The sequence below is a fragment of the Macaca fascicularis genome, chromosome 1 (genome assembly GCF_037993035.2).
Source record: "Macaca fascicularis isolate 582-1 chromosome 1, T2T-MFA8v1.1".
In the NCBI taxonomy this organism is placed as follows: domain Eukaryota; kingdom Metazoa; phylum Chordata; class Mammalia; order Primates; family Cercopithecidae; genus Macaca; species Macaca fascicularis.
Window position 1 is genome coordinate 49,777,516 of NC_088375.1, and position 14,481 is coordinate 49,791,996.

The 14,481-nt window shown below is 33.4% G+C and overlaps 1 protein-coding gene across 1 annotated transcript in view; it reads left to right on the top strand.

Annotated features, from left to right (window-relative positions):
* RGS18 (regulator of G protein signaling 18) overlaps nucleotides 1–13,833 on the top strand; it is a 28,359-nt gene extending 14,526 nt beyond the window's left edge. The window contains exons 4-5 of the mRNA XM_005540262.5: nucleotides 7,966–8,132; nucleotides 11,001–13,833. Coding sequence (XP_005540319.1) covers nucleotides 7,966–8,132; nucleotides 11,001–11,258 — 425 coding nt within the window. The 3' untranslated portion in view covers nucleotides 11,259–13,833. The remainder of the gene's footprint in view (nucleotides 1–7,965; nucleotides 8,133–11,000) is intronic.
* The last annotated feature ends 648 nt before the right edge of the window (nucleotides 13,834–14,481 follow it).

The window sequence follows — 14,481 nt, forward strand, 5'->3', positions numbered from 1 at the left end:
TTTCCCTATGTCATATAAATTATATTTACTGACATTAAGTCATTCATAATATTCATTTATTTGTTATATATGTAAGATCTATACTAATATTTATGGTTTGCTTCCTAATGTGAAAGACTCTTGCTAGGGGTTCTATTGTATTAATGTTTTTCAGAACCAACTTTGACTTCGTTAATCTTCTCTGTAGTTTTCCTATTACGTATATTTTTCCTCTTGTTTTTATTTTTACTTTTTTCTTCTACTGACTGTGTATTTAATTTGCTCTTCTTTTCAAGTTTCTTAAGGTGGAAACTAGATCTTAATTTTTATACCCTTCTTGTTTTTTTTTTTCTTTTTCTTTTTTTCTTTCTTTTTTTTTTTACTAGACCACCATTTTGTGTAATAAAATTATCTCTGACCACTGTTTAAGCTGCATCTCACAAATTTTTGATCTGCTGTACTTTCACTATAATTCAAGTATAAATATTTTCCTAATTTTCCTTGTGATTTCTTTAACATGTAGGTTATTGTGTTTATTACATATTTATCACAAACACACTGGTTATTGTGTGCTTATTTTAAAATGTTTATTTTTGTTTTGTTTTTATCTATGTTACTAGTGTCAGTTATTAATTCAAACCCCTTGTGGGCAAAGGACATATCTGTAAGGTGCCAAGTTTTCTGAAATTTATTTAGGCTCATATTATGAGTCTAACACGGAGTTTATCTGGGATAATATTCCTTGTGCATTTGAAAAGATGTGTTTGGTAGATCATTTTGTAATTTTCAATTCAGTCGAATTAATGATGTTTAAGTTTTATATATTGTCACTGATATTCTGTCTCCTTTTTTCTATGAATTAATGAGTAAGCAGAATTAAAATCTATACCTAAATTGTGAATTTTTCTACTTCTCTTAGTTCTATTAGCTTGCTTCATGTAATTTGAAGCTCTAAATTAAGTTCATATATGTTTAGGATTGTTATGTACTAGTAATAATTGGTCACATAAAAATTACAAAATAGAAATACTCCTTATTTTGAAGTTACTTTTTCAAGCCATGTGAAGATTTTTTATTCAGATTTCTTATGCTTAACCTCTGCACTGTGTAACATTTTTATCCATTTTCTTTGTCTTCCTGATTCTTTTCACTTAATGTGTCTCTTATTGCTAATATGTAGTCTGTTTTTACTTTTTAACCCAGTCAGATAATCTCTGACTTTTAATTGGAATGTTTAGCTCATTTAAATGTTATCTCATCATTGATATATATGGAATTGGATTTAGTATCTTATTATTTATTTTCTATTTGTTTCTTCATTTTGTTGTTCTTTTTCTTTTTCTCCTTTCTTACCTTATTTAGATTAAGTAAATCTATCTTCTATCCAACTGCTTGCTAGCATACCCATCCCTTCTGCAGTCTTTAATCTGTTGCCATGACTATCCAATATTTTTTTATTTTAAATACTTTACATTTTATTTCCTGAATTTCAACTTGATTATTTTTATAGTTTAAATTTTGTCTTAAGTCTTTTTTAAACTTTGTGTTTTTCAAAACATTTATATGAGCTTTTTTAAAGTTTTTGTCTGCTATTTCTAACATTTTAGATACCTCATGATCAGTTTTTATTGATATTTTATCAACAAACAAAATATTGATAGTGAGTCATGAAAATCTCCTTACATGACTAATTTTTTTTTTGCGTGTGAGCATGGAGGAAGACATAGAAGTCTAAATTATGTGTTCTTCCCTTAAAGAGTATTGAATCATTTTTCTGGAAGTGAATTAAATCACTGTTGTATCCTCCTGATTTTTTTCTGATTAAGGCTGGTGTCTCTCAGAATTGTCTTAGCATGAGGACAAGAGCTTTCTTAGCAGTAGGACAAGACATAGTATTTATACCAGAAACATGACCTTTCTTTGGTATCTCTTCTATGGCTGAGCCAGAAATCCAAAGTCATCCAGACTTATCAAAACTCTCCTATCTCCATTTGCCTCAGTCCCATAGCATCTATCCTCTTCTAGACTTCACAAAATTTGCCCTGCTCATGTGCAGCTTAGCCCTCAGTCAAGACTCTGCAGGAAAACTGCATGCAGGCTTCCGAGTCCCCTTATAAAGCAGATTCACTGTGCACTGGTTACCAATTAAGCCCCCTATATCTTGGGCTACAATTTTTGATTACTTGCACAAATCCACTATGATAGAACACTGATACAACTAGTTGGGCAAAGCAACTTTAGTACTTGCAAATAGGCAGCAAGGGATAATAGAAGCCTAGTATTCATAATGAGCTGCTCCCTCAACACTCAGAAAAGCTGTTAAGAGTGAATTAAATCTTATCTATGATGTTCCAATTGCACTGCAGCTGAGGGATCCCAGAAAGCAGCCTGTCTTGGTTTTTGTGTCTGAGGGAATACAGGTATCCCTGGACTAAAGTGTTAAAGAAGATCCTCTTTTGGGGTGGCAAAGGAGCAGGGCAGGGTTATTCTGGTCAGTTTCTTCTTATCTCAGGATGTTGCATTGTCAGCGCATTGTACATTTATTTTTGAGAACTACAAGTGACGAAAAAGAGAGAACAAGTTGGTACAAGGTCACTCAAACTGTCCCACACCCTTCTGCATGTCTCCTTTTTTCAGTAGCCTGACCCACAAATTCCAAATACATCATAATGCCCAAACTCGTATCTCTGCCTCCTCAATTCAGCAAGACTTCTTAGTTTGTATAGCCTCCGTCTTCATGCATTCCAGTCTTAAAAATGCCCCCAGGTAGAAAGCCAGAACAAGCCTAGCACTCACTTTATGTGTTTTTCTTCTCCCCTGTTGCCAGTTGTATTCTGCTTGAAAACTACAGCCTCAATATTTTTTCTAGTTTTATAGTTATTTGTGGTAGGAGGACAAGTCTGGTTCCCATTACTTTGTAATGACTCGCCTCTTCTTAATAGTGTAATAGTAATCTGTTTTTCTATTTAAGGTAGGGCTCTATAGATTAAATATCAAATCAAGGGCTTTGTCCACTTCTGGTACCTAGACCAGTGTCTGGAACATAGCATGTGATCAATATTGTTTAGATTAACTAATGAATTATTCAGTGGGGAGTTCAGGATGCAAACAAACATATTTAATAAAGTGGTTGAACAAAATAAGGAATACATTATAAGATATATTTGAATAACTTATAGTGATATCCAACAGAGAGCAGTGTACCTCCAGAAATGTTTGCCAGCTTGTCCAAAGTCATATAGACTGGCATTCACCACGAACTCTGCTTTACAAGTTCTCAAAATTGATGCTGTCATCTTGTTGGCATGCCAGGAAAGACCCAGCTCTCAGTGGAAGGCTCACATTGGCAAAACTCATAAGGTTGAATTCCAAACTAATAATATAGATTCAGAAATAAAACTGTCACTGATAGCCATTTCTCTACCTTTTCATATGACCAAAGAAGCCGCCAAAGTGTATTAAAAATTTTGCTTGCCAAGCATGAAACTAGAATATTAATTGTTTAACATCATCAAGCTAAGAATTAACTTTTTTAATAAACTGGTCTATTTTTAATTACATATTTTTGTCCATATTCACAATAGGACAAAATTTTGTGGATTTTTATTTTATTTTTTGCTTTATGTTACTAGCTCTGATTGTCCATATCTCTTGTAAATATGATAGGTCTGATATTTCATTTAGTACACAAAATATTTCCTAGAACTGTTTCATGTTTTTAAATATAATTCTGTATTGTTATCATTAATTCAATTATTTGTTGATAATTTATTTTAGTATTATTAAATAATTATTACGTTATTTCTCATGTTGGGTACTGGAAATTTGGTGACAAGGGTCACCAAATTAGACAAGGGTCTTCATTTTATGTATGTTACAGTGTAGCCTGGAAAACAAAAGTTAACAGGCAACTGCAGTACAATATTTTAAGTTTACTCAGCACAGTAAAAGGCCATATATGAAGGACACCCAACTCATTCTTTAGAGATTGGTGAAGTCTTTCCAGACAAGATGAAATGTAATTTCAACCTCAATGAATATAGGCTGTATGGATTAGATTAATAAAATTGCTTTATGGTTTTAGAATAGGAAGGGAAAAGTATTCTCAACAGGAGCTAAAACTAAGAGATTCAGGAACATGGCACATGAATGGAACTATACATGTTTCTCTGTGAGTGGAGCTTAAATCAGTGTAAAAACATGGTAGGAAGAGATGAACGCTATTGGGACATTTTAAACGGTGAAGAATCATAATAAAATTTGTACTGCAGAAAGATATTGCTGACCAGAATGTGGATAATACACTTGGAGATTGGAGGAAGAGACAAGGAAAACCTCAATTCAGGGTCACTAGTTAGGAGATTTTTATAATAATTTGTGTGAGAGACAGTTCCCGTCTAAATAAAAGTAATTACAGATCGCACAAAAATAAAAAGACAGACGTAGGATATATGAAAGGGGAAATTTTACAAGATTTGATTATCAGCTATGTGTGAGATAAGAGGAAAATTAAAAATCCCTGAGAATAAATGCCAGGGTTCCCATTTATAGCCCTGAGTGGATAGAGTCAATAAATGGTAAATGTATGCAGGGAAGGTTTGGGGTAAAGATGATAAATGCACCATTCATATGACTAATTCAATGGCCAATTCAATGATATTTCTCACATGTTGCTTGATATGAACTTGGAGCTCAGGAAAAAGAGGCTTGAGATAAGTTCTAAGAATCATCTGCATATTGATTGTATTTGGGTGTTGAAGTAATTTTTCAGGAAATGAGTTTAAGGGAAAGATGAAGAAGGATAAACTGAGAAGGATTTGGGGATGCAATAGTCAGAGGTGTAATAGGAAACTCTGGAGTTTAGCTGCCATTGAAGAGAATTACAGGCAATTCTCTACCGTGCCTGCTGTTGTGGAGAGATGAAATAACATATGGACTGAAAACAAAATGTTCACTAACTATAACATTAAGTCAATTTGGCAAAAATAATTTGAGTAAAGTGTTGAATAGAAACCACATTTTTGTGTGTTGGAAAGTAAATGAGATCGAGGGGATTAAGGGACGAAGTGTAGAAAACTTAATCAAAGATTTTATATTTGTAAGGAAAAAAGATATGTTAGTAGCTAGAGGAATATTTGAAGTTAAGATTTTTTTAAAAAAATTTCTTGTAAGAAGATTAAAATATTTTAATGATATCAACATGTAAAAGAAAAAGTTTATTGTTTTTCAGAATTGTTTCTAATGCCTCATTTTGTCTGTAGGTGTTAACAATATGCATAAAGTACAGTTGGATGTCAGAAAAAAAGGAGTTCAGGAAAATGTCAGGAGAGAAGATGGGCAAATAGGGAAGATAAAGGAAAGAAGAAGGAAAAGGAGAATGTAAAGGACAGAATTTTAGCAAATAGCACATTTAATGGAGAACAGAGGGAGTTAAACCTAAACAGACAACACACAAAGAAACGATCACACAGTATGAACTAGGAGATATGGCATCCTACAATCCTATGTGGAAGAGTATTTGAAAAAGGAGGGGGTCAGTACTATCAGATGCTACCAAGTGGGAAGTCCAGATGGGACTCATGATATTTCCTTATGCAATAACTTACATAAGCACAGCAGAAAGAGAAATGGGCTATAACTAGAGAGTGAGAGTGAATCTAAAGAAAGATTGCTAAAACTCATTTAAATCCAACTCGAATGTGATTTATTCTGAGAAAGTTTATCTGAAAAATCCATTAGGAACATATTTCCCTTCCCTCCACATTTCTATGGTGCAGCTACCAAACACCCAAGCAATTTCACTCCTTGGAATTTATTCCAGATAAATAAAGACTTGTGTACATTTTTTAAAACTATACATAAATGTTCATAGCAGATTTATTTGTAATAACTAAAAAAAAAAAAAAAAGAAAGAAATAACCCATGTTTCCTTCAATGGCAGAATGGTTAAACATATGATAGTATATTCATATTATGGAATATAATACAGCAACAAAGAGAAACAAACCATTGATACATCCATCAACCTGAATAAATCTCCACAGAATCATGCTGTGTGGAAAACAGAAACATCTAAAACAACATATACTGTATGATTTAATTTATATAACATCCTTGAGTTGACAAAATTATAGCAATGGAGACCAGATTCGTGGTTACCTGGGGTTAAAAAGAGTTATATGTGGGGAGATGTAAAGGTGGCTGTAAAAGGGCAACATGAGTTATACTTGTAACTTTCTGTATCTTGATTATATTAATTAATGTCACTATCCTAGCTGTGATATTTCACTGTAGTTTTCCAAGTTGTTACATTGGTGAAAACTGGATAAAGAGTACATGGGGGTCTCTCTCATTACTTCCTACGAATTCATGTAAATCTATAATTTTCTCAAAATAAAAAAAGTTTAACTTTTAAAAGGCTTAAAAATAAGTAGAGTGTTAAAAAGGATAGTTGAAAGAGCCCTAGTTTCGAAGTCACATTGTCTTAGGGTTGAATCCAAAGTCTGCCACTTTTTTAGTTATGTAAATGTCATATTCGTGAGCCTTAAATAAAAATTATCAAGATCACCATCATCATCACAGCCACCATTAGAGCCCTTATGGAGTTCTTAATATGTCCCACTTACTGTTTCAAACACCTTGTGTATTTTAACACATTTAATTTTCTCAACAGCCCTATCAGGTGGGGATCATTATTATCTTAATTTTAAATATTGAAAAACTAGGCCGGGCGCGGTGGCTCAAGCCTGTAATCCCAGCACTTTGGGAGTCCGAGACGGGTGGATCACGAGGTCAGGAGATCGAGACCATCCTGGCTAACCCGGTGAAACCCTGTCTCTACTAAAAAATACAAAAAACTAGCCGGGCGAGGTGGCGGGCGCCTGTAGTCCCAGCTACTCAGGAAGCTGAGGCAGGAGAATGGCGTAAACCCGGGAGGCGGAGCTTGCAGTGAGCTGAGATCCGGCCACTGCACTCCAGCCTGGGCCACAGACGGAGACTCCGCCTCAATAAATAAATAAATAAATAAATAAATAAATAAATAAATATTGAAAAACTAAGACACACAAAGAAAAGGTAATACGCTAAGGGCCACAGAGTAACTAAATGAACACTAATTTGAGCCCAGACTGTCTTCCACAAGACTTGATACCTGCCTCTAACATTTATAGGGCAAGACAAAATGTGAAAAAGAGGTCCCATGCTGTATGTCTAAATGTTTATGAGCTATAGAAACTAATAACTTTAAAATAAATATATATGTTATCCTTCTGCTTTGACAAATATACTTTGTAAGCCACTTGGAAGATGATGTTTGAATTTAAAATTTTCAGACACTTAACAATTCCGCTCTGTAAACATGACCTAGCACCTTTATCTTTTCCCCCAAGGTTTGGTTTCACGCTGTGAGCAGCTCTTCGCACATTTGAGTACACACTTCAGCCTGCAAATTGAAGCCTTGTTCATAGTCAGGCCTAAGGGTATACCTACCAGTGAGTCAGTGTGTTTTTGGTAGATGGACTTGGAGAAAAGGCTGTGTAAATGCTGGAAGCATAGAGCTTTTAGTCAGGGAGTCTCAAGATCCTGAAATTCAAAGGCATGGTGTAGAAGTAGGTAGGATCCATTCCAAATGTAATGGCTTCTTGACTCTGTGCAATCACCCCTCACACTCTGGGAGGAGAATGGATAAAAGAGACACAAAGTGAGGTCCACTGTAGGGGGTCCCTCTTAATCTTAGTCCTAAAGTCAAACTTAAGCCTGAGTGAGATACTGGCCTTATTTCAGTGGGAATAATACTTTCCTTTTATGGTTGTGAAAACTACATGCGGTCTCTCATGTGTATTGTGCAAGATGTGTGCTGCGGTGCTGCATTAGAGGGAGGATGTAGCTTTTCTGTTAATATTTCCAACTACGTTTTATTTATTATCAATCAGTAAATGTTTCCAACATTAATAATATTTGTAGTTATATTATTTATTTTCTTGATAGATGGACTAGAGGCTTTTACCAGATTTCTTAAAACTGAATTCAGTGAGGAAAATATTGAATTTTGGATAGCCTGTGAAGATTTCAAGAAAAGCAAAGGACCTCAACAAATTCACCTTAAAGCAAAAGCAATATATGAGAAATTTATAAAGACTGATGCTCCAAAAGAGGTACAGTAAAGATAACTGTAAAAAGGCATAACTGCTTTCAAAATTTTTTAATAATTTTATTTTAAAATTGTGAATTATATTTTTCCCAACTTATTTTTATTAATTTTATTTATAATTGACATGTAATAATTATACATGTTAATGGAATACATTGTCATGTTTTAATATATATACTGCATTGTATAATAAAATCAGACAGCATGTTCATCAAATTAAACATTTATCATTTCTTTGTGTTGATAATATTCAGTATGTTTTTTTCTAGCACTCTTGAAATATACCATGTATTATTACTCACCATAATCACCTATTAGGTAATGTAACACCAGAACTTATTCTTCCTATCTATCTCTGTACCTGTTGATTCATCCTTTCTTCATCCTCCCATCCTTCCTACCTTACCTAGCCCTTGGTAACCACTATTCTGCTCTCTACTTCTATGTGAGCAACTTTATTAGATTCTACATACAGGTCAGATCATGTGGTACTTATTTTTGTGTGCCTGGCTTATTTCATTTAATATAATGTCCTCCAGGTTCACTCACGTTGCCACAGATGACCGAGTTTCTTTGTTTTTTTTTATACCTCAATAGTGTCCCCTATGTACCACATTTTCTTTATACATTCATCCTTTGATGGACATTTAGGTTGATTCCATCTCTTGTATACTGTGAATAGTGCTGCAATAAACATGGGAGTATAGATATCTTTTTAACATGCTGATTTCAATTCCTTTAGATATATACCTAGAAGTAGAATGGCTGGATCATCTGATAGTTTTATTTTTAATTTTTGAGGAATACTTATACTATTTTCTATAATGGCTGAACTACCTTACATGCCCACCACAAGTGCACCAATGCATGAGTTTCCCTTTCTCCACATCCTCACCAACATTTGTTATTTTTTGTCTTTTTCATTAATAGCCGTTCTAACTGAAGTGAGTTGATATCTCATTACGGTTTCCACTTGCATATCCCTGATGGGTAATGATGTTGAACATTTTGTCCAAAATGGCACTTTATGTCTTTTTTGAGAAATGTCTATTCAGAGCTAAATTTTTTAGGTAATCTGCCTTTATCAAATTTGTACCCTCATACATTCTACCAGAATGTTCATGATGTTGCTGGAGTGAAGATATTTATACAGATTTATCCATACAAATGGAAGACATTGTAAAATACTATCATAGAAGAAAAAGTACAATTAAAGTCACTTCTCAGAGTTATTTTCTTTCTAGGCTAAGAGTGAATATGAGTAATTGAAACATTTTGATTCATTCACTTAATTAATCACTTTAGCACAAGCAACCTCTCATAGAAACTAAAGATTTCTATAAGTGATGAAGTCAAGAGACATCAAGAAGTTTGTATCATGTACCATTTTAATTTTGGCTCATCTATTTATACAGACTTTTGTTTGCTTTAGGGCTACTTTAAAGACAGGTTAAAAGAAAAATCTTACAATAGAGAGTTGAGGTAAACCTAACTAGGCAAGTTTTCAAGTGGAAAACAATTGAGATTTTCTTTTACTCCAAACTCAGTGTGAAGTAATTGTGTGAAACAATTGCTAAAATGGTTATAAGACTAGCAAATATGACTTGACTGCCCTCAAATATTAATTAAATAGAGTTTCAAAGTTTCTAATATGTGTTTTATAAATAGTGATTCTCCCAAAACCAACGTTTTACATCATTTTATTGTTTGTTTGTTTGTTTTTGGTTTTTTAAAAAGGCAACTAGTTGCATTGTGTTATGGACAAGGGGAAAGAAAGCCTCTACCTGAAAACCTACCACCATCAGAACCATATATATATGCAGTGCTATGATACAAGACATTAAAGAATTTTATATCTTTAAAAGACATTCATACTGCAGCATATGTTTGCTTGGAGGAAAGCATCATAATGTAATGAAATAAGCACTGGAATAAGTAGAAGTCCCATATTAAAATCTCGAATATGCCCCAGCTCATTTTTTCCCAAGACTCAAATAATTTAACCTTTGTGAGGTTTAGTTACCTATTTTGAAAATGAGTTATGCTTTAATTATTTAAATGATCTTTAGCAGTTCAATATGCCATTATTCTAAATTCGTAGAGAGTAAGAAGGACCAGGAATTCCAGGAGAGAAGAACCAGATGAAATGCTAGTCAAGAATAGAGGAAAACACTCAAGCATCTATATTAGGCCATTCTTGCACTGTAATAAACACCAGTGTTCACAACAGCATTGTTCCCAATAACCAAAATGTGGAAACCACCCAATTGTTTAGCAACAAATGAATGGATAAATGCAACGTGGTATACCCATAGAATGGAATATTCAGCCACAGAAAGAATAAAGTTTTTGGTATATGCTAAAAAAAATAGAAATACATGAGACTAGGTAATTTATAAGAAAATAACTTTAACTGGTTCATGGTTCTGCAGGCTATATAGGAAGCCTAACAGCATCTGCTTCTGAGAAGACCTCAGGAAGCTTCCAATCATGGCAAAAGGCAGAGGAGGGGCAGTTATCTCACATTTCAGGAGCAGGAGCAAAAGAGAGAGAGAGTGAGGTGCCACATACTTTTAAAGAGCCAGATCTTGCAAGAAACCACTCACTATCGTGAGGACAGCACTAAGGGGATGGTTCTGAACCATTCATGAGAAATCCACTCCCATGTTCCAATAACTGCCCACCAGGCTCCACCTCCAATGCTGCGGATTACAATTAAACCTGAGGTTTGGGCAGGCTACACACATCCAAACTATATCAGCTTCTAAGTCCACTATGCCCACTCCAACATTGCATCAGTCCTGTACTGTTTCTCAAAGTTGTTTATATAAGCATATTAACTATAATATCACTTTTTTTCCTGTTTATCCAGGTTAACCTTGATTTTCACACCAAAGAAGTCATTACAAAGAGCATCACTCAACCTACCCTCCACAGTTTTGATGCTGCACAAAGCAGAGTATATCAGCTCATGGAACAAGACAGTTATACACGTTTTCTGAAATCTGACATCTATTTAGACTTGATTGAAGGAAGACCTCAGAGACCAACAAATCTTAGGAGACGATCACGCTCATTTACCTGCAATGAATTCCAAGATGTACAATCAGATGTTGCCATTTGGTTATAAAGAAAATTTATTTTGCTCATTTTTATGACAAACTTATACATCTGCTTCTAACATATCGCATGTTTATGTTAAGATCTGGTCCCATCCTTTAAACTGAAATATGTCATGTGAAATGATTTTAAAAATGTAAAAACTAAACTTTTTGTTAACAAAATACAGTATCTGCCAGTATATTCTATAAAACCTTCTATTTGATGTCATTCCATTCATAATCAGAAAAAAACTTATTTCTTAATTAAAAGGCAGTAGAAAAAAGTAATAATGTTTTATAAGATTGTAGAGTTAAGTAAAAGTTAAGCTTTTGCAAAGTTGTCAACAGTTCAAACAAAAATCTAGTTGGGATTTTTTTACAAAAGCAGCATAATATGTGTTATATAAACAAAATAATACTCAGATATCCAAATGTTCATATAGCATCTTCCATAATGAATGTTCTCTTTTTTCAGTACTAGTGCAGAAGTGATCTGATTCTTACAATGGGAGAGGAAGAACATTTATTATTGGGTTATTACTAACCCTGTCCCAAGAATAGTAACATCACTTCTAGTTATAAAACAGCAACAGGAACTTTTGTGAAGACACATTCATCTCTACAGAACTTCAGTTTAAATATAATCTAGATTAATGACTGAGAATAAGATCCACATATGAACTCATTCCTAAGTGAGCATTGACATACCCAGTTACAAAAAGCACTTCTGTTGGTCACAGAAACATGACTAGATTTTGCATATCTCCAGGTAGGGAACCGAGTAGACTACCTTATCACCTGCTAAGAAAACTTGCTACTAAACTATTAGGCCATCAATGGCTTGAATAAAAACCAGAGAAGGGTTTGCCCAGGAGGTCTCATGTTTGGCCCTTTGGAATTGTGGGTAGAAATCAGAAACAAAATGAGGGGAAGCAGCAAGGAGTCTAAGGCCCTGGCGATTTGGTCATCTACCGCATTGGTTCATATTCAGAAAGTGTTATCTCATTGATTATATTCTTGTTAAACAAATCTGCTTAAGTAATTATTATTCAAATAAGATTATACTAATGCATTTATATGTCACTGTTTTAAAGAGATATTTAATTTTAAATGTGTTACATGGTCTGTAAATATTTGTATTTAAAAATGCCGTGCATTAGGCTTTGGAAACATAATGTTAGTGGAAATGTAAAATGTAAAAACTTTAGATCGTTTGTAGTGATAAATATTTTTAACTTCATTCATACAGTTAAGTTTATCTGACAATAAAAGCTTTCACTGAATGTTGATTATCCTTCCTGTTATGTAACAAGGAATAAACATATTTTCTTTTTTTAGAGTAATATTGGGATAGAAAGTATTGAGTTATTGTATCATTGATCTTAATGCTATATCAGTTGTTTAAACTGTTGTGAATATAAAAACAAAGTATCTTGCATTTCAGAAATCAACTAAAAAGGTGATTTTTATGTTTCCTTGGTTAATTCCTGTTTTCTTTTTCTGTATAGAATTTAATTGTTTCATATACAGAGTTAAGACTTGATACAAACTTTGTGATCTCATCAGAAACATCATGGGCTGATTTTAATAGCATTGTTCAGGTACCACAAATATGTATCATGTAGCTTTTCCATATATAATGCTGTTCAAAATCATCTGATCTCTTTGCTAAATTATAAAATATTCAATGAGATGCTTCAAAAACATACCAGGACTTCTTCATAAAATTAATCACTGACTTCAAAAACTTTGCACTCTCTGGAGGAGAAAACATGGACAAATACAGAAACAAAATAAATAATTGGACAACTGAAAGTAGCCAAGCACAGATGCACAGAAAGCACTGAGTGTTGGCTGAATGATGACAGAATGCACAAGTTGAAACTAGACTTGAGAGCCTCAGTATGCGAGTTCCCCTAACTGGATGTGGGATCCTCAGAAGTTTATATAACTTCTAAGGACTCTCTCCATCCACATTCGTTTTAAGATAAAGACTCAGGATTTCTACTTTCTAGTGTTCTTTACGGTCCCCACACTCATTAATTCTAATTTGTTCACTTGATATTCTCCAAAGCAACTCTTGACGTATATCCAAGGAAAAGAGGCAAATAAGTATAATTAATGAAGGAAAACTTAAGACTAAAAGTTAACATGGGATGTTTGTCTAGGAATAGGGCACAAGATTATAGAAAACCCAGAAATATATGAAGGAAAGAAGCCTCAGGAAATAGAGCTTGAATTTTTTTTGACCAGTCCAGTGTATGATAACAATGTCTTTAAAGTATTGGATGATAAATAAAATTGGGTTGAATTAGATAATTTGGGGCATTTTTTGAAGTCCATAAGCAATAGTAAATACCTAGGCTGTCAAGTTATGAACATAATAAAAGATCAATAAGTGATTGCAAAGTCAGGTGAAATCAAAAGGAAGCATTATAAGGAAGTTAGAGTCGTATTTCAGCAGAGTAAAGTCTTTAATCTGTGGTGCATTTTTATTTGAATTCTGTCTCTACTATCTACCAAGTGTACTATGTTGAGAAAGCTACCTAAATTCTTATCTTCAATTTTTTATTTGTAATATTGGAATAAAATTTTCACAATGTTTTTATGGTGATTCAATTGTAAGCATTTGCAAAGTGCCAACTACAGTATTAATTGACTTCAGCGTGTGGATGGATTTTAAAAATTATTCCCTGTGTTTAACTGTCACATTTTAATTTTAACATAAATTTTTCTAATAATGTCTTGGTTGCAAATCAAAAAATATCTTTGAGAATAATGAGATTTTTCTTGACTAAAGTATGGGGATAACTATTGCTCTCCTCAAAACTTTTATAATTTTTACTTCATAAAAAATGATATTTCAGCTAAATTAAAATATGGGAACATTTTAAGCATAAGCATTTTTCTAAAGAAAAAGCTTTTTTTAAAAAAAAAAAAAAACCCTTAACTTTTTAGTTATGTGCAGTGCAGATCTTCGTTAAGAGGGAAAAAAAAAAAAAAGACAAAGCATGGTGAGGATGTATACCCTCCCCGACCCACCTCATCAAATGCTAAGTCTTAGCTATGGCATTAACTAAATTTAAAAAGATTAATTTATTTTCATTGTGCCACATTGACTGTTCTTATATTTAATTTCCTGACTCTTTATCATCTGTCTAAAAAGGAAAAAAATTACCAACACAAATTTAACCATGTTTGTTTAGCTATGTCATCTGAAGCCTTTTCAGCAATGAAAATAAAAGTTGGTGC